This window comes from Trichogramma pretiosum, unplaced genomic scaffold (genome assembly GCF_000599845.2).
Source record: "Trichogramma pretiosum strain Unisexual culture from Peru unplaced genomic scaffold, Tpre_2.0 scaffold3, whole genome shotgun sequence".
NCBI classification, from domain to species: Eukaryota; Metazoa; Arthropoda; class Insecta; order Hymenoptera; family Trichogrammatidae; genus Trichogramma; species Trichogramma pretiosum.
In genome coordinates, this window is record NW_019641698.1 from 3339137 (window position 1) to 3358564 (window position 19428).

General features: G+C 33.8%; 5 protein-coding genes across 9 annotated transcripts; 2 read left to right on the forward strand and 3 right to left on the reverse strand.

Moving 5' to 3' along the window:
• The first annotated feature begins 997 nt into the window (after nt 1–997).
• Nucleotides 998–9572, forward strand: LOC106650963 (transmembrane protein 131). Of its 5 annotated transcripts, none has more exons than XM_014369271.2 (21): nt 998–1207; nt 1741–2420; nt 2647–2711; nt 2853–2881; nt 3008–3088; nt 3179–3302; nt 3371–3484; nt 3554–3676; nt 3792–3955; nt 4044–4230; nt 4311–4419; nt 4484–4743; nt 4827–5243; nt 5312–5500; nt 5630–5858; nt 5931–6312; nt 6385–7552; nt 7635–8627; nt 8702–8906; nt 8974–9158; nt 9233–9572. In XM_014369271.2, the coding sequence occupies exons 2-21, from the start codon at nt 2327–2329 to the stop codon at nt 9323–9325; spliced, it is 5211 nt and encodes a 1736-aa protein (XP_014224757.1). In that variant the 5' UTR covers nt 998–1207; nt 1741–2326; the 3' UTR covers nt 9326–9572. The 5 variants fall into 5 exon arrangements, with proteins under 5 accessions (XP_014224757.1, XP_023318147.1, XP_014224756.1 ...); XM_023462379.1 differs by having other exon boundaries at nt 1746–2420; XM_014369270.2 differs by having other exon boundaries at nt 998–1175.
• Nucleotides 9573–9656: 84 nt separating this feature from the next.
• LOC106650868 lies at nt 9657–10526 on the reverse strand. The gene is made up of 2 exons (XM_014369105.2): nt 9873–10526; nt 9657–9804 (listed from the first exon to the last, which is right to left on the reverse strand). Exons 1-2 carry the CDS (start codon nt 10515–10517, stop codon nt 9721–9723), a joined length of 729 nt encoding a protein of 242 aa, XP_014224591.1. The 5' UTR covers nt 10518–10526; the 3' UTR covers nt 9657–9720.
• A 136-nt stretch (nt 10527–10662) lies between these two features.
• LOC106650867 (THO complex subunit 3) lies at nt 10663–12250 on the reverse strand. Its single transcript, XM_014369104.2, has 2 exons — nt 11893–12250; nt 10663–11580 (listed from the first exon to the last, which is right to left on the reverse strand). The coding sequence occupies exons 1-2, from the start codon at nt 12073–12075 to the stop codon at nt 10795–10797; spliced, it is 969 nt and encodes a 322-aa protein (XP_014224590.1). The 5' UTR covers nt 12076–12250; the 3' UTR covers nt 10663–10794.
• A 308-nt stretch (nt 12251–12558) lies between these two features.
• LOC106650856 (integrin-linked protein kinase homolog pat-4) lies at nt 12559–15460 on the reverse strand. The gene is made up of 7 exons (XM_014369089.2): nt 14613–15460; nt 14370–14535; nt 14095–14287; nt 13943–14023; nt 13421–13863; nt 13113–13343; nt 12559–13015 (listed from the first exon to the last, which is right to left on the reverse strand). The coding sequence occupies exons 1-7, from the start codon at nt 14699–14701 to the stop codon at nt 12869–12871; spliced, it is 1350 nt and encodes a 449-aa protein (XP_014224575.1). The 5' UTR covers nt 14702–15460; the 3' UTR covers nt 12559–12868.
• Nucleotides 15461–15554: 94 nt separating this feature from the next.
• On the forward strand, nt 15555–19428 carry LOC106650865 (LARGE xylosyl- and glucuronyltransferase 1-like). The gene is made up of 11 exons (XM_014369102.2): nt 15555–16083; nt 16165–16316; nt 16378–16505; nt 16589–16775; nt 16840–17390; nt 17478–17627; nt 17694–17996; nt 18084–18280; nt 18357–18629; nt 18803–18895; nt 18996–19428. Exons 2-11 carry the CDS (start codon nt 16238–16240, stop codon nt 19111–19113), a joined length of 2079 nt encoding a protein of 692 aa, XP_014224588.1. The 5' UTR covers nt 15555–16083; nt 16165–16237; the 3' UTR covers nt 19114–19428.

Genomic DNA, 19428 nt, shown 5'->3' on the forward strand with positions numbered 1-19428 from the left:
TTAAGAGGAAATATCACGTGCCATGACCAATTTCAGTTGAAAATTCAATCAGATCGAATAATCTCATTACTTCCAATATAATAGAGAAGTTTTGATGGAAATTGGCAATTTCTTTGAAGACCTGCTCCTATATGTTCGTGCGATAATTCATACGTGCTGCACAAATTTAAATCATGATTTTACTTGGATAACGTAAAAATTCAATGATTTTTTCGATATGATTCATTTGTTATCAAATTAGCTCATCTATTGAAATTTTAATCAATCGATCAAATTCTTGGTTTTTTCGGGTCAAGTCATAAAGCAAACATCTTCGCAGTAGGTGTGTCGTCGGTACCTCAAGTTAATTAGCTACGATTATAGGAGGCTTTAAAAAACAAATTAGAATTACACAATAATTAGCGTCTTTTTTAAAAGTGTAATTAAAAGTTTCGATGTAGAACACTCGTTTTGTTAGGAAAACAGATAGATCGGAATACATTAGTGTCGGAAGACTCGCGCGTTATCTACTGATGTGAAACTTTTTCAATTCAATGCTCTTGATATCGCTGCAACGATTAACATTAAATCTATGCAAATAGGCTAATCATATTGGCAACAAGCACCTCGATTCTGCCAGTGCCACGAATTGCAGGCGAGATGCGTTCCTGCGCGCGGGAAAGACAATTTCGCATTTGCAGCGACCTTTGGACTCAAAGATTAAAGGTAAATTGTTATAAAGTTTGCGATGCGGCGACTCGCGAATCCAATCCACGCGCACAACGTGAGCTTTTTCTTGCCTGTTCGTACACGCGCGAATCGCAGCTAGCGGCCGTGCAAAAATGCGAATTCAGCAGCGTGTACGAAATAATACAGCTCTGCGCTGCTGCTGGTCGCCGCCGCACAGGCACAACCGCACAGCCGAAGTGGAGAGGAAGGAGGGGGGTCGGAGGGAAGGGGAAGTCTGACTCGAGGAAATGCATGGCAGTGCACCAATGCGCGTTTCTGCACACACGCGGACGGCTCTTCTCTCTCTGTCTGATGTTAGTGTATTGTATAATGTTCGGCCTATAGGTAGGCGACGAGGCGCGCTCGACGACAGACAAGAGTAGGACGATCGACTCCGAAACTCGAGACTCTTGCCTGCAGCTGTATAATAACGCGCGAGTCGGCTGCATGCATCAGCATGCAATGAGGTAGATTGATTTGTGCGCCGTGCGAGCTCTCTGTACGTACATACATAGAGAAATACAAAACAACCTATACATGTATAAACGCGCGAGTGCGTGCTTGTGTGTCTCTCTATATCTATGCAGCTTCCGCTCATCGTCGTCTCAGCAATGATATAATTCCGTTTGTGAAATTTCGTTTGTTTGCTGGGTGATTCTTGCCTTACATTACCATCCGTCAAGATAAACTCCAAACGCGCCTAAATAGTGTGCCTGCCTCTCGTGCGTCTGTCAGTGTGCGTTGGTCTTGTTTGTGTGTCTGTCTGTCTGCCTGTCAGACTCTGTGTGTGGTTCGCGGTTATATGTGAGTGTGCGTGCATGTCGCGGTTCGCGCGTGTTTTCTGCCGTAGAGACTGCCTGATCGATCAGTGTGTGTGTTTTATTATGTGTACCTCTCGTGTACATCCACGTATATATACATACAATGAGCACGTATATACATGAATGCGTGCAAAATGAAACGCGGATAAACGCATATATATACATGTATATATTAATAAGCATTAATCGCGTGATTTTGATATACCCTCAGCGCAGCGATCACAGGCAGCGAGTTCCGTGAACAACAACAACAACGTGCTTGCGGACCAGTGAGAATCGCGCCATATACCCAACACACACACGGCACACGCAGTCAGAGGGCCAACCGCTAGGGACGAAATTGTCATAGAGGGCAGAAATTCGCATAGAGAGGGAGAGATCAGCAAGCGCGGAAAAAAGGAGTTTTCGGCGATTTACGAAGAGACGAGACCGAAGAAGCTATGGCCAAACATAGACGGGCTCAGTTGTTCTGCTAGGCACTCTGTGCGATTATCAAACTGGCTCGGACAATAACAAACTCTCACAGCCGAAAGCGCTCGCTGCTGCAGCGTTTGACCTTTGGATAGCTGCAGCGCGAAGAGCTGCATCGCGATCATCGTCGCGGCTGCTGTTCCATCATCGATAACGGCGACCAGGGCTTTTTCTTGCGCGCACTAGGCCCTCGCTCCGTCTCTCTGCAGTCCCGGATTGACGGCGATTTGCCATTCTTCGACGACAAAATAATCGCGCTCGTGCCCCCACGAGCCCGCAGTTGCACACACGGTCACGAGACACACTCCGAATTTTTCCGTCGTATTATGATCCAAGCACGAGGATGCCTTTGTTTGTTTATTTTTGTTTTCCTGGCGAACGTCGTCCGGATTCTCCCAACCCTTCACGGCCAAAATCATGGTGAGTTCGTACAATTTTTTACATCAAAATGAAAAAATGATGATTCTTTTTTTTCTTTGTTTTCATGCATCAACAATGTTGACAATATTATTTTGATTAAAATTTTCCTGACTTCCTTTGTCTTTGTGTCAATAAAATTTTATCTTAAATTCATCATTATACTACTAATAATTTATAAGTGTTTATAGTTTATGAACAATTCTTTAATTCAGTTATCCTTTTTCAGCATTTGTCCAGGATGATAATGATGTGCAGTATCTTCTTGATAGCTTACCAGTGTCAATACATAAGGTAAATAGTCCATTTTAAGAATATTTATTGATGGTTCTTAAAAGAATATCAAAATAAAAAAAATGTTTTCTAACTTAACTTTAGTTTATGAATAACATTTTACTACTTTATCTTCTTTAATTATTACTGTTTTTCTTGCAGGCTTTTGGTGATTCAGTTCATGGAACTGGGTAAGTTCTTGAAAATGTATGTGTTATTGAATAATACTTGAATTTAATAATTATATTCTATGAAGCATTAAATTAACATTAAACTAGATAATGAAACAATTAAATTAATTTTACTATATGATGCAGGGATGCTATTGACGAAAATGGTATTCAAAGTTCACTAGCACATATTGAATTCGAACCAAATGTGCTTGATTTTAAAGAAAGGTAATTTTTAAACATTTATTTTCAATCAAATATTCTTACATCCAGTAAATGATTCATTTTATTTAATTATTTTGTAAAATTACTCAACAGACAACTTGGTGTACCACATCAACAAACTGTTACATTATTTAACAGAGATGATAATCGTACTATTCATCTCTCTTCAATCACTGGTCTCACGCAACATTTTCACTCATCTTTTTTTCAAGATAAAGTAAGTTAACAATAACATGGCCCAAATTCTATATACATTCCTACTAATTGAAATGTTTAAAATTATAGGTAATACCTCCATTAGGTAATACAACATTTAGTGTAGTATTTTTAGGCAGAGAAGAAGGAGAAATTGATAGTTATCTCTTTATACATACGTCAGATGGAACACTTAAATACCAAGTAAAATTTTTATCTTATAGTAAAAAATTTATATCAATATATTAAATATTCACTACATTTATTTTTTAGGTCAAAGGTACAAGCGTGAGTAGTCCTTACAGATTGCAACCTGTCTTAGGTGTGAAACTACCTATAAATGCATCATTTACTCCTCTGATATACATGCATAATCCTTATTCAGAGCCTATGCAGGTGAGAAATTTTATAACTTTAGTTTACTTTTATTATGGTTCTTTTTTTTTAATTTTAAAATTTCAGTGTTTTCCAAAATAGTTCAAGCATTTTAATTACTATTGATTTTCAACAGGTTACAGAAATATACAGTAGTGGTGTAGAATTCGATTTGGGACTTCCTAATGGACAGACAGAAGGTCCTCGTGAATTATGGGAAATTCTTCCTTACCAAACTAAACCTATAATAAGGTTACATTTTAATGCATACACTGAAAAAAACCATACTGCATATATAAGGTATAAGGTTCATTTTATATATAAACTCTTGGCATTTTACCTTATACTTAAATTTAAAATTCTTCTTTTTCTAAAAAATGTTTTTTAGGTTCAGGAGTAATAAAAGTGCAGAAGTTCTGATTGTGGCTGTGGAAATTGAAGTTAGTAGTGGAGCTGGTCTTCATTGGGGTGATAACTCTGGATTAGTAAATTTTGGCATGGGCGGATCTCATCAATCACCAACTACTTATCAAATAGCTTTGAAAAATTCTGCCAAAAAACCAATTAAAGTTCAAGTAAATTTTATTTTTAGATTGTTATTAATGATGGTTATTTTAATGAAGTACATTTTTAAAACTACAATGACTTTTTTCAGAATATTGTTAGTACTCCATCATCCAAAGCATTAAAAGTAAATTTTGAACCTATTGTGATACCAGGGGAAACAGAAACTCCAATGGTTGTCGGAACGCTTGTGTATGATTGTAAGAATTTTTATTTATTGAAATAAAGATATTGATAATGTTGGTTCACTCATTATAATTCTAGGGAAAACTGGATTACAAGATAAACATTTTAGAGGAAAATTATTAATCAAAGGAATTGGACCGGGTGGTTCTAGTCAAAAACTTGCGATACCCTGGGTGGTAGAAGTTTTGCAAGGGGGCTTGGAAGTGAACACTTCTGCTGCTCATTACTGTTCGCCACATTCAAATCGACCACGAAATTTCAGCGTTGTTAATAAATTTAAACTGCCTCTAGCTATTACAAATGTATCACTCTCGTCTGATGCCGCACCTTTATTTAAAGTATGTTAAATTATCTTGTATCAAAAAAATTACTCTTTTTAAAAGAAAGTATATTAACAATTCTAAAAATGTATTTCTTTCAGATAAGTAACTTTATCCCTAAGGTTCTGAAATCTGGTCAGAGAGATGATATTTTTACTTTGGCCATGAAAAACGACAAACTGCATGACGATTTACAATTAGAGTCCTCAATACTCATCCAAACAAATGTTTCGACTACAGAAATCCCATTATTAAGTTATAATGGAAAGTTACATAAAATAATACCTGGTGAAAAAGAAAGTGACAAAGGTACCTTGAATTTCGGTACAATCAGTAGCGGAACAGAAAATGAAAGTATATTTGCTCTTGAAAATCAAAATCCAGTTAGTATAGATCTTCATGGTTGGGGAGTAAACATACCCGGTGCTGTATTAGAACTGATGGGCTGTCAAAGTGGACCTACTACATTATTTAATAAAGGAGTACGCAACATAAGTTCATGTAGTGTTACATCAAACGTAAGTTGTGAAGGTTTTATATGGATTTATTTTCCATTGATGACTTCATGATTTTTTTTTATTTACAGCAAAGCATAAAACCACGATATTTAGCTATTTTCAAAATAAAAGTGAACACACCTCAAGTTGAAGAAGATGCGATCATTGGAGATGTTTTCATAAAAACAAATTATGAAAAATTAACCATCCCTGTTTATATGAGGGTTGCTGATGGAAGAATAGCCGTACAAACGTTGACTTTCACAGATTGCTTTCCTGTAAGTATTTAGCCAATTTTCTATTAACAGAGCTATACTTACTTTCAAAAATGTTTCATTTAAACTCATCATATTTTTTAATGAAAATGATTTATAAAATGATATATTAATTATACTTAATGTATGTAGGGTACAGTATGTCTGCAGGAAGTAAATGTCCATTCAACATTTGCACAACCTATGGAAGTAACACTTGTATCCTCGCTAAACAAAGATGATAGAGTAAAATATGTTCCTCTAAACGAAACATCCAACTCAGTTATTTCTAAAGGAGACAATTATATAGGTTCTATTATGATTGATCCTTTAGTCTCATGTAATGATAACTGTTATATTGGATTACCTTTGAATAGTAGCGGTGAGTTTCAATTTATTGTGTGATCAGAATGATTTTGATTAAATGATGTTGATACTTTTATCTATTATACAGCTGGTAAACAATGGTTAAACACCATTAGCCTACCCTCACATACCCGAGATTCTGATTTGAACCTGTTAAATACTCTGTATTCTCGATTTTCAAATACTACAAGCGTTAATTCTTGGGAAAACATTACGATGCAATTAGATACAAGTGAAGTTCGAGGACACAAATTTTCTGTCGATTTGAAACCAGCATGGCCGAGTCTTTTAGTTGGAATGGATGAAACTAAAAATAAGAGTGTGCTTGCTTTTCCATTGACTCAGGTTGGAAATACGACGTACAAAAATATCACTCTGCACAATCCAACAATGCACGTATTAATTGTTCACTTGGTTATGGATTGGACATATCCTCAAGGCTCGAGGCTTTTTCAATTTCTACCTGATACGTAAGTTGGCTCGAGGTGACAAAACTTGTATTTATAGTTTAATATACAATTATATTGATGTTGATTTTGTAGATTCAAACCGGGTTGTCCTGATTGTCCGGGCGCGGTTCAAGGAGAATTTAAACTCAGTGAAGATGCTTTAGAGGAGAGAGAAAGATTTGAAGAGCAGTGGGGTATCGGTTCAGCTGCCCATTCATTACCTTTACTTCTAAAAGCTAATGAAACAAGGAATGTGAGGCTTTCTTATACCCCTAGTGCAGATACAAGTTCATCTGCATTACTTTATTTACGCAACAATATGACGATCTTAGAGGTGATACGATTAGTTGGTCAAGGAGCTTACGCACATTTTAAATTCGAAAATCGACAGTCTGATTCCGAAGCACCGTTATTATTTGAGCTTACTGACCAGCAGTTAAAAGCTTGTGAAAATGTTGAGGGAGCTGAGGTATTAGCTAGCCTCACAGTTCGACGTTCCTTTCAAGCTCGTAATACTGGTCAATTACCTATCGAAGTGTCAGGTTTTGCTGTGAATGGTATTGATTGCGGCGGCTACGGTTTTCATGTGATTGACTGCAAGCATTTTCGCCTCGAACCCAACACTTCGCGTCGAATTGACATCACCTACACGTCAGATTTAAGCTTGGCCTACGTTGAACGTGAGCTGCAACTTCACACGAGTTTAGCACCTGATGAGGCAGGTCTCGTACGAGTTCCAATGTTGGCGAGTTTACCATCAAATCGCGTCGAGGCATGCAGTCAAAAGATTCCGCGACCTACGTGGGAGCCGACAATGAACTTATTAGGAACAATACTTTGTTTCATAACAATCGGAGGTGCTATGACATTTGGAACTATGGAAGCTGACAGACGCCTCCGAGAAGCTCTCAATGCTATAGCTCATCCTGGCCCTTTGCAACCGACTTTAGACTTGCGCCTCATAGGAGCTAATGCTGATAAGTCATCTACACAAAAATCATCGCCGCAAGCTTCACAAGGTCGAAGCAACGCACTCAGTAGACGATCGCAAGAACCTGATAAGAACTCACAACCAGTAGTTCGGGCTAAGAACAGTCCTGTATCCAGTTCTAATAAACGTAATCTGTCGACAGAAGTGCGTCAAAATGGCTCGAAAGCTAAACCCAAATTGAAACAAGTGTCTCGACCTCAGAATTCAGAGGAAGAAACGTCTTCCATAACGACTGAATGTTCACTACTAGATGAACGTGCTTCTTTTAAGGTATTTTTGTGTTATTTTATCTATTGATTTGTGTTAAAAATTTAGTAAATTTTTATTAAATTATCTTTACTTTACTCTATAGGATACAGAAAATGTCGGGGAAAAGTTTGTTAAGGGACAGAAAAAAAATACAAATAAAAAATCGAAGCCACAAACTTCAATTCCTCCTGTGCCTACAGTAGATTTTAAAGAAAATTTCGAGTTAAATGGCGATGGTGAATATCTTAAAAAAGACAGTCCAGAAAATCAAAACAAATGGAAAATAAATTCAAATCGTTCCACGAACAAACTAACACAACAACAAACGACAATTAGTACGGTGTCACGTCCTATTTCCGAGCCAGCCAGTAAACTTACTCGTCAAAAGTCAAATCCATCGAAAAAAGATAAACTATTGCCAAGCAAAAAAAACCAAGAAAAAGCTCAAACCAAAAACGATAACAAAGATGTCATTTCTGAAAAATCGATTCACCTCGAATCTCCAATGGAAATTGGGCCTCGAGTATCTGTAACATCTTTAACAAATGGATTATCGATAAAAAAAGACGAATTGAAGTCAACTGCATCTGTTTTACCAAATACATCTATATTTACAGCTACAGCTGTATTACCAGCTACGTCTCTATTGTCATCTACATCTATAGTACCAACTGCATCTGTATTGCCAGTTACGTCTGTATTGCCAGCCACATTTGCATTACCAACTACATCTCCAACATCGTTAGCTCCATTGCCTCCACTATCACGTTGGGAGAACAGAGCTAAATTCAGTGATGTAGTTGCTCGTAATCCAGATAACTCTAATACTTTTGCAAATAATTGCAATCTTACAAAAGTCAGTCAATCTTACAAAAATGCTATTTCGAGTCCTACGAGTTTTGGTACTGAAGTTCCTTTTACAAATGGTCTCACGAAACGAAATCCACCTCAAGAATTTTTGTTTAACGGGAATCAAGTTAATTCAAAATCTCTGCTTGGTGACAAAAATGGCATTTCCTGCCAATTGAATTTAGTGCCTCCCCAAGATGGTACTCAATTGAATAATTATTTTTCAAATGCTTGTAATTCTCTATCGGTTAGTTTATTCATGGAATACTACTATTTTAAAATGTATAGTATTTTATTAAATCAATGTATATTTTTTATTAGGCGGCAGAACCCGAACTTATTCCATTCGATTTTACCGACGCAGACGAACCTCGTTTTGAGCTAGAAAATGCCTCTGATAATAATACTAATGATATTTGGCGTGACAATAGTATCATTAATAACATAAACGACAATCCATCATCTCAATTTCAAGCACAATCACTTACTTCAGAAAATGTATCAAACGCAACAGAATCTCTTCAAGGTAAACGAAAATTTTTTTTACTTCCAATTTCTCATCGTGCATATTTTTTAGATAAAATTTTAATTAGTTCCAGACAACTGGTCAAATGTAGACACGAATTGGCAACCTCAATATCCCCGTGCGGCAGTTGGAGAAGGAAGAAGCGGTGCATCAGGCAACAATCCTGAGAGAGTGTGGTCCACATCTTGGGGAGATCCAGCAGCGCCTTATGCCCAATCTCCTGTAATTCGACCCGTTCAAATAAATCTTGAAGTAATTTTACAAATAATATAATTTTTTATGAATTGAGTAAAACACTTTTATATAAATGAATTTTAATTTCCTAGGAACAAGAGGGTTTTGATCCTTTCCGGTCTTTAAGTTCAATATGGACTCCAAATTCAACTGAACCTTGGATTGTTAGACCGAACCAAGAATGACCATCTGCAAAAGAGTTCCTGTCCGATCAAAAAATTTTTGCTTAGAAAATTTTTCATTACAATGTCCTAAGAGTGAAGCACTAAATGTTTGTGATAACAAATACTTAATAATCTTTTTTTCCTCGTGATTTTGGAAATATTTAAAAATTACTTAATGTACTTCAAAAGTTTGAAGTATTAATTTACAATCCAACTTTTTTTTTCATATCCAATGAAAGCACACATTAAAAAAATAATGAAAATTGAAGCAGCTGTGTTATTATTTTAAATGATCATTTAAAGTCAATCTCAACTTATTCAATGTGTAAAGGTCAAAAATAATTTATAAATATTGAAGTTTTTAAGAAAATTACATTTATTACATATGAAAATATAGTATAATTTGTGTAAGATTGTCACATTTGAGTGGTTCTGTATCCAGATATTCTACTTGAATTAAGAACACAAGATTTAGCTCTTTGCAGTCTTTTTAGAAGCACCTGAAAAAATATGATTTATAAGGTATTTATTAATTAGAATTAATCTCCTACTTGCATCTTATACCAACCATATTTTCTTCTTCAATCTTTTTTTGTAATCTCCTCCTGTTGATTGCAGAACTACTTACTCTTGGTTTGATCTGCTGAATGTTAGTTTTTGGTGCTTTATGTTGAGTAATGATTTTTTTTAACAAAATTTCATTGTCACGTTCAATTTTCATAACTTCGTCATTTGTAAAACTCATATTTTTTCTTGAAGAAGAAGCTTTAACATTTCTTGAAGGCGTTTCATGAAAATTTAGGCATTTTATTTTATTATCTAAAACTGTCAATTCATCATCGGATAATTTTGATGTAGATGGGAACTTGTCAGTTAATTTTTGAGGTTTTTCCAGGATGTGAGTTTTAGATGTCGTTAGCTTTGTAGATGGAGTTTCTTTAGAAAAAGAACTTTGGCTATCATCAGACTGCACTGATTCTTCATCACAGTGCTCGGAATAACAAGAATCCTCGTACGCAGATTCAACTTCAGCTAAATCCAAATCTAATTCTGAATTGTTTTCAGAAACAGTATCTCCTTTATTAGAAATTTTGTTGCTTACTGAAATTCTGGTTTTATTATGTTTTATGAATGATTCATTAAATTTTGAATCACCAGACGAAAATGCAAATTTTAATTTAAAATTACTTCCTTTATCAGTTGAATAAGCCATTATAAAAAAATTGGCAATATAGATTACAGATAAGAATAAAAATGCAAATGCTAGTTCATTTTCTTACTTTTGACAATTGAATTTGTAGGGTTATGTATCTATGGTAACTAAAATAATGAAAACAAAGATTTACTACATTCTCAAATACTTATAAAAAAATTATATTATAATTATCATTAAGGTTTTAATTTTCATTTATACAAATTATTTGTTAGTGCAAAGATTAAAACTTAGTTTGTTATGTTTATGTCAAGTTACAAAATTGAAAATTCAAGAATTAATTTTCATTAGGAAATCCAAACACTTTTAAGCTACCTGCATCTCGTTTTCTATCATAACTATCTTTATCATCACAGGCAAATGCAAGTAAATATTGTTTGGGATGCCAAGCAACTGTAAAAGTTGCAGCTTCTACAGGAATATCAGTAACTTTTTCTCCAGTTTCTACTTCACCAATATCTATAATTAAATCTTCAGAAGCAGCCGCTAATAATTTCCCATCATGTGAAAATGAAATTGTTCTAACTGGCCAATCTAATCTAGAAAAAGTTCTCAAGCAACACAATTCATCAGCATCCCACAGAGAAACCAAAGCATCTGCTGAACCAGTTGCAAAGTAACGACCAGTTGGATCGAATTCAATACAAATACATGTTCCTGGATGAGCTTTAATAACATGTAGTAGTTCCAAACTGGGGTAACTTAAAATATGCACACAACCTTGACCATTAGTTAAATAAAAAGTATCAGAATCTTTGTTCCAAGATATTTCATTCACTTCAAAATTGAATTGCTCTTCGTGTTTTATTTTCATAGCCCGAGCATCAATAAATGTAACAAGATCTTCTTTATTACCAACTGCTATAGTGTTGCCATCGGGAGACCATGAAATATTGATGTTTTCACCTTTGGTACTAATAGTTGCAGTACTTTTTTGAGTTCTAGTATCCCATATCCTTACTGTTTTGTCACCACTAGCCGTTGATAAAAGTTCTGGATTTGATGCATGCCAACATAACTGGTCTACACTTCCACCATGACCTCTGAATGTAGTTTCTTGTTTCTGCAATTGAAAAAATTTCGAATTCAATTTTAAGTTACTACAATATAATCAAATTATTCATAAATTCTTGATAATGATAGAGTTAATAAAAAATACATAGTAACTTTTCACAAGCATTAAAGAGTTAGACTGACTGCAAGTAACGAAGAAAATATAATCTAGAATTTTAAAAAAATTGAGAAAAATGTTAATTTTAGAATGTTAGATTATGAATAATTTCATCAACCTCATAACAAATTATACTTTGAGTCATGAAAAATGAGAAAATCAATAAAGCCGGTTGTAAAGTAAATAAAATAGGTTAAGAATTACCAAACGATCGGGTGACAGTGAAAATATGCAAACACATTTGTCGAATGAACCCGATGCCAGAAGTTTTCCGTCGCAATTCCAACCGACACTATGAACTTTGGCAGTATGACTCTGTTGTTCACGCACTTTGTTGTGCGATTTAAAATAAGTGATCAACTCCTCCACGCTACTTTGCGGAGCCATCTTGTTTATCGGGCGACTAATATACTATTGTTGTTGTCATTCAAGGCTGCTGCTGCCAGTGTTGTGAAAAGGCTCCTGCTGCTGCGATCCGTAACACTAACTTTACGCGACATGTGGACTAAACGCGGAACTCTTCAATGTGTTATACTTATCGTGATATGATTCAATGCGTCGATAAAACAGTTAGTTCAAGAGTGACGGACAGTCACCACTCACCACTACCGCTCGGTAAATAAATATATATAAATCACTCTTCACGATGGTGTGTTTAATATGCAAAATTTGAATGTTTCCATTAATTTTGCTCTACGTAAAATTTACAGAAAAGTTATCCTGTTAAATTATAAGGTGACGATTATCAGAAAATTCATATGACTTACATAAAAACGACTCAGTTTCTTTATTCACATAGCAAGGAGGCAAAGTTAGTGTAAAATAAATAAAAGATTTTGGAGAATAAAATATTCATATGTTAAATTTTAGATTTCAATTTATACAAAATATTCGGCCATAAATTGTTGTATGGTTCGAATACAAAATTTTACTTATGTACTAGGTAAGTGTTATAAATTTATAAATATAGGCACATGACAATCTATACTAATATAACGTGTTTTACACGCGAAAATTCTCGAGTATTGTCGTACAAGGGACTCCGAAATGAAATGAATACTTTTGATTATCAAATGTTATTTGTTGTTAATGTTTTTTACGTTGATTAAATGCTATATTTAGGAATATATAATATTCATACTAATATGACTATGAAAGATGAAAATAATTTATCTCGCATTCATCGCTTCATCTTGTCCAAAATCGGTACAACCATTGCAAAAGTCGGACGTTTTCCGGGATCTTCATTCATACATATTTTTATGAGCTTTGCTAGGTGAGATGAGATTCCAGGTGTAATGCTCACGCGTAAATCTTCTAAGGCAATCTGTAAAAAGTATTTGTTTGTTAATTTTAAATGAATACATTCAAAATCTTATTCAAGTCTGACAGAAAATTTTCTAAAAGGCCTGAAAGGTTTGTACCTTCATGCCACATTCCATTGGCGAAAGTTCAGCAAAAGGCACTTCTCTCGTTGCTAGTTCCCATAAAAGTACGGCAAAACTCCACATATCGCTGGCTTCTAAATTTATGTCAGAGGGTCGTTTGCTAAGGGCTTCTGGTGACATCCAAGCTGGTTCATATATCCTACCAACTTCTTGAAAAGAAAATTTAGAATCTGCCATGTTTACTCGAGCCGTCAAATCTTCGTCGATCTGTATATAACATAGTTCATACATTCAAAAGCTTAATATACTAGTAAAATATATAATTATATATTCTATATACCTACCATAACATGTTTACTATTTAAATGAAATCTACATCGCATCTGTCTTTCGAGTCCGTGCAAAAATGCCATAGCTCTAGCAACGTCGAGGGCCAAACGCAAGGCTCGAGCTGTATCGACAACTACGCCGGTTCCACCGTGTAATAAGCGATGTAAGCTTCCTCGAGCCATGTACTGAGATACAGTGGCAAGTCTGGGAGGTTGATTTACACATCCCAGAACTGGCAAAACGTTTGGATGGGAAAAAATGCGTAATTTTGGGAATTCCTCGTTGAAATCTCGAGAAACTCGAGTTGAACACTCCTGGACAGTTAAAATTTTTGCAACAATATCGTTATTTTGCCAACGGCCTCGCCATGTTTCTCCGCTAGCTGTGACAGCCAATTGAGTGTGTAATGATAGATCAGACATGTTGATGCCTTTATATCTTGATAAAGTGGCATCTCCTAAAAATTTTAAAATTAAATTAGCTAAACATGGCAGCTTGGTGATTTTGAAATTTTACATTAATGTTTCAAAACTTACTGCTTCTAGTTTTTAAACCTAGCCAGCTTTGATCTTTGAATTGAATTTTTTTCAAATCTTGACCAAAATCAACTGCCATATCTAAAAATTATTTTCATAAAACATTAATTTTTTGTAATATTATTATAAATACTAGAAACATTTTGGCATACCATGCAATCTCTTTGCCAACCCTCCTCTACTTTTGTCCAATGGTGTATCACTATCTTTATTGGCAATTGATACTAAAGCTCCAGCTGCAACTAGGTCCTCTGCAACAGCTTCATATCCCCAAAAGCATGCATAATGTAAGGCAGTGTTGCCATGTTCATTTGTAACATTGACATCAGCTTTATGTTTAAGTAACTTTGAAAAAATTAAAAAAAATTATAATTAGTATGAATACTATATATTAGTACCATATAAAGCATTATTATTTATTTTTTACCAATTGCACTATTTCCCTATGCCCATGAGCAGAAGCTAAGTGAAGAGGTGTATCATCGCCACGATTTGTTGCATTTATGCGAGCTCCTCGACTAACAAGTAATTCTGCCAGCTTAGAGTGTCCCTCTTTACAGCACCAATGAAGTGGACTAAAGCCATGATCGTCACTAAAAAATTATAAAAGTAAAAATTATTAAATTGAACATCAGAATGATAATAACATAGATTAATTCACCATGCCTACCCTTGATTCATATCATTTTCAGTATCATCTAACCATACTCTTACTTGCATTGCATTGCCTTCTCGGCACCATTGGAAAATGTCTTCCATATTTATAGAATATGTATGTAATTTTAAAAATAAACACTTGTTGTTTATACCACTTTTTACACAAAAAACAATAGATTAAGTGATAAGCTTCAAAGTGAATTGCAGTTCTTGAATCTTGTCAGTTAAGAGAAAAAAGACCAAAATAGACTCTTAAGGGAGAAGGTTGAAAATCATAAAATAAAACGAGCCACAGCCCATTCTACATACTGGACACATACGTCAGATGCTAAATATAATCATATTCTTTAAGTTTACATTACACATAACCCCATATATTATTTATCATCAATTATTCAACTCTTATTGTAAGTTCACAATTCACGAACGATTAAATTTTTCATTTGCATAAATAAATTAGGACAATCGGCCACTCCTACGACATGTATTATGGCAATCGGCATGTAATGTCGAGTCAACGACAGTAAAAACACAACTATAAATGGAACATGCGTAGGCTCTGTTGCGCACAACGAACAGAATCAGAATGTCAGATTCTGACTTCTGTTGGTTTTTGCAGACTGCAGCGTACAGTGAGCGGAGCGAGCAGACGCCTATAAGTTTAAAATGAACACATAAAAATTGAGTAGGGACTGGGCGAGCCACATAAACCACTACATTCATTGAATTTTCAAAGAGAAATTAAAGATGGATAAAATTTAAAGATGTACATCACCGTTCAAATTTCAACAAGTGCAGTTGGCTTCTATAAGCATATAAAGAGCTACATAGCTTTATGAGACGGACTTTTTTTTGTTAAAAAATTTTATTACAAAACCCTAAAGTCCAATCATTTGAATTTTTTACACAATGAAGTTCAACTGTAACAGAAATTGTAAAAAAATTTTTGATAAAAATGTTGAAAATTATCGATTTCCATCAGAATATTTCAAAATAGAAATAGTGTGAGCTTTGTGATCGAGATTTTAGATCGCATAAGCTGTGATGAATTATTCGCTTGCAATCGCATCCTCGGATATTCTTCAAACGAGTCGTATCAAATAATATCAATCAGTGGTACAATAATCCACGAAAGTTTAGAGTTCAGAGAAAAGAGTCTTTTAACGAACTGGAAAGTGTGTTTCTTACAACCGGGTATTTGCAGCACATTGCTAATATATCATGTATAATAAAATATATACTTTGCGCTCATATGTTCGTATATGTATATAGTATCTCGCGGCTCAGTCTGCGCGCCCTCCTGCAGTGCATCATATGTGATCATAGAAAGAGCTTTATATATAGATGTGTATAAATATATAACAAACAACGATCCACATGACCAATTTTCATAAGCACTTGTTGGGATAGCTCTTCCATCGTGATATCTAAAATACTTTGATTGTTAACATCATACAAACAAATTTCGAGCTTTTAAATCAGCAGTATACTATTGTCTACAGTTGAATAATTTGACAGTTGTTAAAATAAGATGATTAATTGAGCATTTAATCTGTTTTGAATAGAGAGAGTATGAGTAAACAATAATAACAATCTGCAATCATAACTCGTTTTCCAAAGTATGCTCGACACAACAGAATGGTTAGACCATGGGTAGGATGGCTTTGTATACTTGTATTTATTGCAATGTTATTTTACTTATACTTATCCATAAATGGTAAGCCTCTATAATTATTTTCATAATTGTTTAGATTGATTAACACTATCTTTTTTTACAGCTCCTATAATAAGAAATCCTTATGCATTATCGACAAATATGCTTTCTTCCAAATCTAAAGAATCACAGAAATTCATTCATTCTCAAGAAAATCTTTTCAATTTACATCGTTCCAATAGAGATATTAAAGTAAGTATTAGGATCTTTCAAAATGATAATTTATGTATTGATACAAGCTCTTTAATTATTCATGAATTATATTTATATTGTAGGTACGAGATTGTAGTACCATTCATGTAGCTTTAGTGTGTGCTGGTTATAATTCAACTATTAGTTTTATAACAACTGTCAAATCTATTTTATTTTATCGTACAAAGCCTCTTCATTTTCATTTATTAGTCGATGATATTTCTTTGAGATCTTTGAATGTTGTGTTCAACACTTGGAATCTACCACATGGTAAAATCTATTGCACTTTAATAGATATAGTTTTAATAGATATTAATATTATTTTGGATTACAGTTACAATATCTTACTATAAAACTGAATCATGGGTATCAAAAGTTTCCTGGATCCCCAACAAACATTATTCTGGAGTTTATGGATTATTGAAATTAATTTTACCTGATTCAATCAATGAAGAAAAAGTAATAGTTTTAGATACAGATGTAACTGTACTCAATGACATATCGATTCTATGGAAATTTTTTGAACAATTCAACAATAATCAAGTTTTGGGTTTAATTGAAAATCAGAGCAATTGGTACACAAGAACATCAAAATCTGTCTTCAGTTCTCAGCCTTGGCCTGCTGTGGGTAAAGGTTTTAATACTGGTGTAATGTTAATGAATTTGCAAAAATTACGTGCAATGAAGTTCAATGAATTATGGAAAAATACAGCATCTACTGTGCTGCAATACATTCCTAAAACAAGTTTGGCAGACCAAGATATAATTAATGCTGTTATAAAAAATAATCCAAATTTAGTATTTGCCATTGATTGTACATGGAATGTACAACTAAGCGATAATGCCTTAAGTGAAACATGCTATACCAACACTGATCAAATTAATGTAAGCATTTCAAACACATTATTATAGAAATATAGTCAGATTTTTATGTAGCTTCCAGAAAATTTTTGTTATAAACTGTTTTTTTAGATTGTTCATTGGAACTCTCCAAGAAAACAAAATGTTAAAAACAAGCATGCTCAGGATTTCAGAAAAATGCATCAAATAATTTTAGAACTTGATGGAAATTTACTCAGAAGAAAACTATTTGGATGTCCTTCAAATGAAGATATAATTCAAGTATGAGCACTTTTATACTTATATCTAAAACAATTATAAAATGATGCCTTAAATTTTGTATTTTAGAGTGATGAAGACGATCCATGTTCCAAATTTAGAGAAGGAGCCAACATTATTTATCGTACACATCCTTTTTATTTTGAATTTGAATACAACATCATCAGTAATGCTGATGTAGTTTTAGCTGCGCAATGTAGTACTGATAGAATGGCACTATTAGAAGATTTATCTAAACATTGGGATGGACCAATAAGTGTTGCACTTTATTTGAGTGATGCTGATGTACAAACTTTTATAGATTTTGTACAAAATTCGGCTGAGCTTAGAAATCGAAAAAATATAGCTTATCATATTGTTTATAAAGAAGGGGTAAAACATAATATAATGATACTTTCTATGAATTTATAAAATGATATAATATTTGAATTATACTTACTTTTTTAACTCCCGTTGAAGGAATTTTATCCAGTTAATTATTTGAGGAATGTTGCCATGAAATATATGACTCAACCATTCATATTTCAATTAGATATTGACTTTTTACCTCAAATGAATTTGCATAAAATTCTAATGGATCATCTTATTCAGTACAATTTAACTGGTAATGAAAATATTGCATTTGTTGTACCTGCATTTGAAACACAACGATACAGGTATAATTAAAAGTAATATCTCAAAGGTATTATGTAAAAATAAGATTAATCATGTAGTGATTTGGAATTACTCTAGGTTTACGTTTCCTATGTCAAAAGCAGATCTTTTAAAGTATTTAGAACTTAGAATATTATATACTTTCCGTTATCATGTGTGGTATCAAGGACATGCTGCAACCAATTACAGCTTGTATCAAAATGCAACTGAGCCTTATGAAGTATCTTGGGAACCAGATTTTGAACCTTTTGTAGTTGTTCCAAAATCTGCACCAGCATATGATGTGCGTTTTTTAGGATTTGGCTGGAACAAAGTGTCATATATAACACATTTAACAGCTATAGGATATAGGTAGGTTCTTTTATAATTCTAAACAATAACTTACTTCACGATAGACTCTGAATGAACTGGATGAAAGAAAAATAAGAACAGAGTTTAGTCTGCAATGCTATAAATATAAGGCTTCTCTATTGATTACCTACAAATCTTATGAATAAATATGAATATATTAATTTAATTCATAGATACGTGGTTTTGCCAGACACCTTTATAATTCATCGACCGCACGCCCCCAGTCGAGATATAGGAAAATTTAGAACGGATGCTACTTACAGAAGGTAATAATTATTATGTTAACTAACCAAATTTTAATACAAAAATAAATAAAATTTTTTCGTAATACTTGGCAACCTTTAACGCACACATTATTATTTACAGATGTTTAAAACAACTAAAAGACATGTTTGTAAGAGATTTAATAGATCAATACGGGGACAAAGCTATCAAAAATCTAAAGATTGTTAATGCCAAAGAAAACAAGAGTGTTTCAGTTTAACTAAATATAATTTAGTCAAACGCCGTTTTATTCTATGAGACTACTTTATCTGAGTTAATAATTTTATGATAAAAGGTGCCTTTATAATTATACTAAATAAAAAGACTGTATTTCTCTAATCAATTCGAGTAATATCAATTAATGTTATTGTTATGTAAGCGTTATTCGCAAAAACAGAAATAAATATTTAATTGTTACATGAGCTACATTTGTTATTGTTCTGTAATTAGTTTAAAGCGTCGCTGTATTACTTTGAACAAAAAGTTTTACCTCTAAGATGACTGTTTTTGGAATACGTTATTTATACAAATTAAA

Excerpts from the sequence above, each read along its gene's own strand:
- LOC106650856 (XM_014369089.2), bottom strand. The coding sequence starts at position 14,701 with ATGGAAGACATTTTCCAATGGTGCCGAGAAGGCAATGCAATGCAAGTA. Across the intron at positions 13,864-13,942 it reads AGGTTTAAAAACTAGAAGCA|GAGATGCCACTTTATCAAGA; the intron begins GTAAGTTTTGAA and ends TAAAATTTTTAG. Across the intron at positions 13,344-13,420 it reads TAAATAGTAAACATGTTATG|ATCGACGAAGATTTGACGGC; the intron begins GTAGGTATATAG and ends TGTTATATACAG.
- LOC106650963 (XM_014369271.2), top strand. The coding sequence starts at position 2,327 with ATGATCCAAGCACGAGGATGCCTTTGTTTGTTTATTTTTGTTTTCCTG. Across the intron at positions 2,882-3,007 it reads GATTCAGTTCATGGAACTGG|GGATGCTATTGACGAAAATG; the intron begins GTAAGTTCTTGA and ends TATATGATGCAG. Across the intron at positions 3,485-3,553 it reads ATGGAACACTTAAATACCAA|GTCAAAGGTACAAGCGTGAG; the intron begins GTAAAATTTTTA and ends TTTATTTTTTAG.
- LOC106650867 (XM_014369104.2), bottom strand. The coding sequence starts at position 12,075 with ATGGCTCCGCAAAGTAGCGTGGAGGAGTTGATCACTTATTTTAAATCG. Across the intron at positions 11,581-11,892 it reads CACTGTCACCCGATCGTTTG|AAACAAGAAACTACATTCAG; the intron begins GTAATTCTTAAC and ends TTTCAATTGCAG.
- LOC106650865 (XM_014369102.2), top strand. The coding sequence starts at position 16,238 with ATGGTTAGACCATGGGTAGGATGGCTTTGTATACTTGTATTTATTGCA. Across the intron at positions 16,776-16,839 it reads CACTTGGAATCTACCACATG|TTACAATATCTTACTATAAA; the intron begins GTAAAATCTATT and ends TTTGGATTACAG. Across the intron at positions 17,391-17,477 it reads CCAACACTGATCAAATTAAT|ATTGTTCATTGGAACTCTCC; the intron begins GTAAGCATTTCA and ends CTGTTTTTTTAG.
- LOC106650868 (XM_014369105.2), bottom strand. The coding sequence starts at position 10,517 with ATGGCTTATTCAACTGATAAAGGAAGTAATTTTAAATTAAAATTTGCA. Across the intron at positions 9,805-9,872 it reads AGATTGAAGAAGAAAATATG|GTGCTTCTAAAAAGACTGCA; the intron begins GTTGGTATAAGA and ends ATATTTTTTCAG.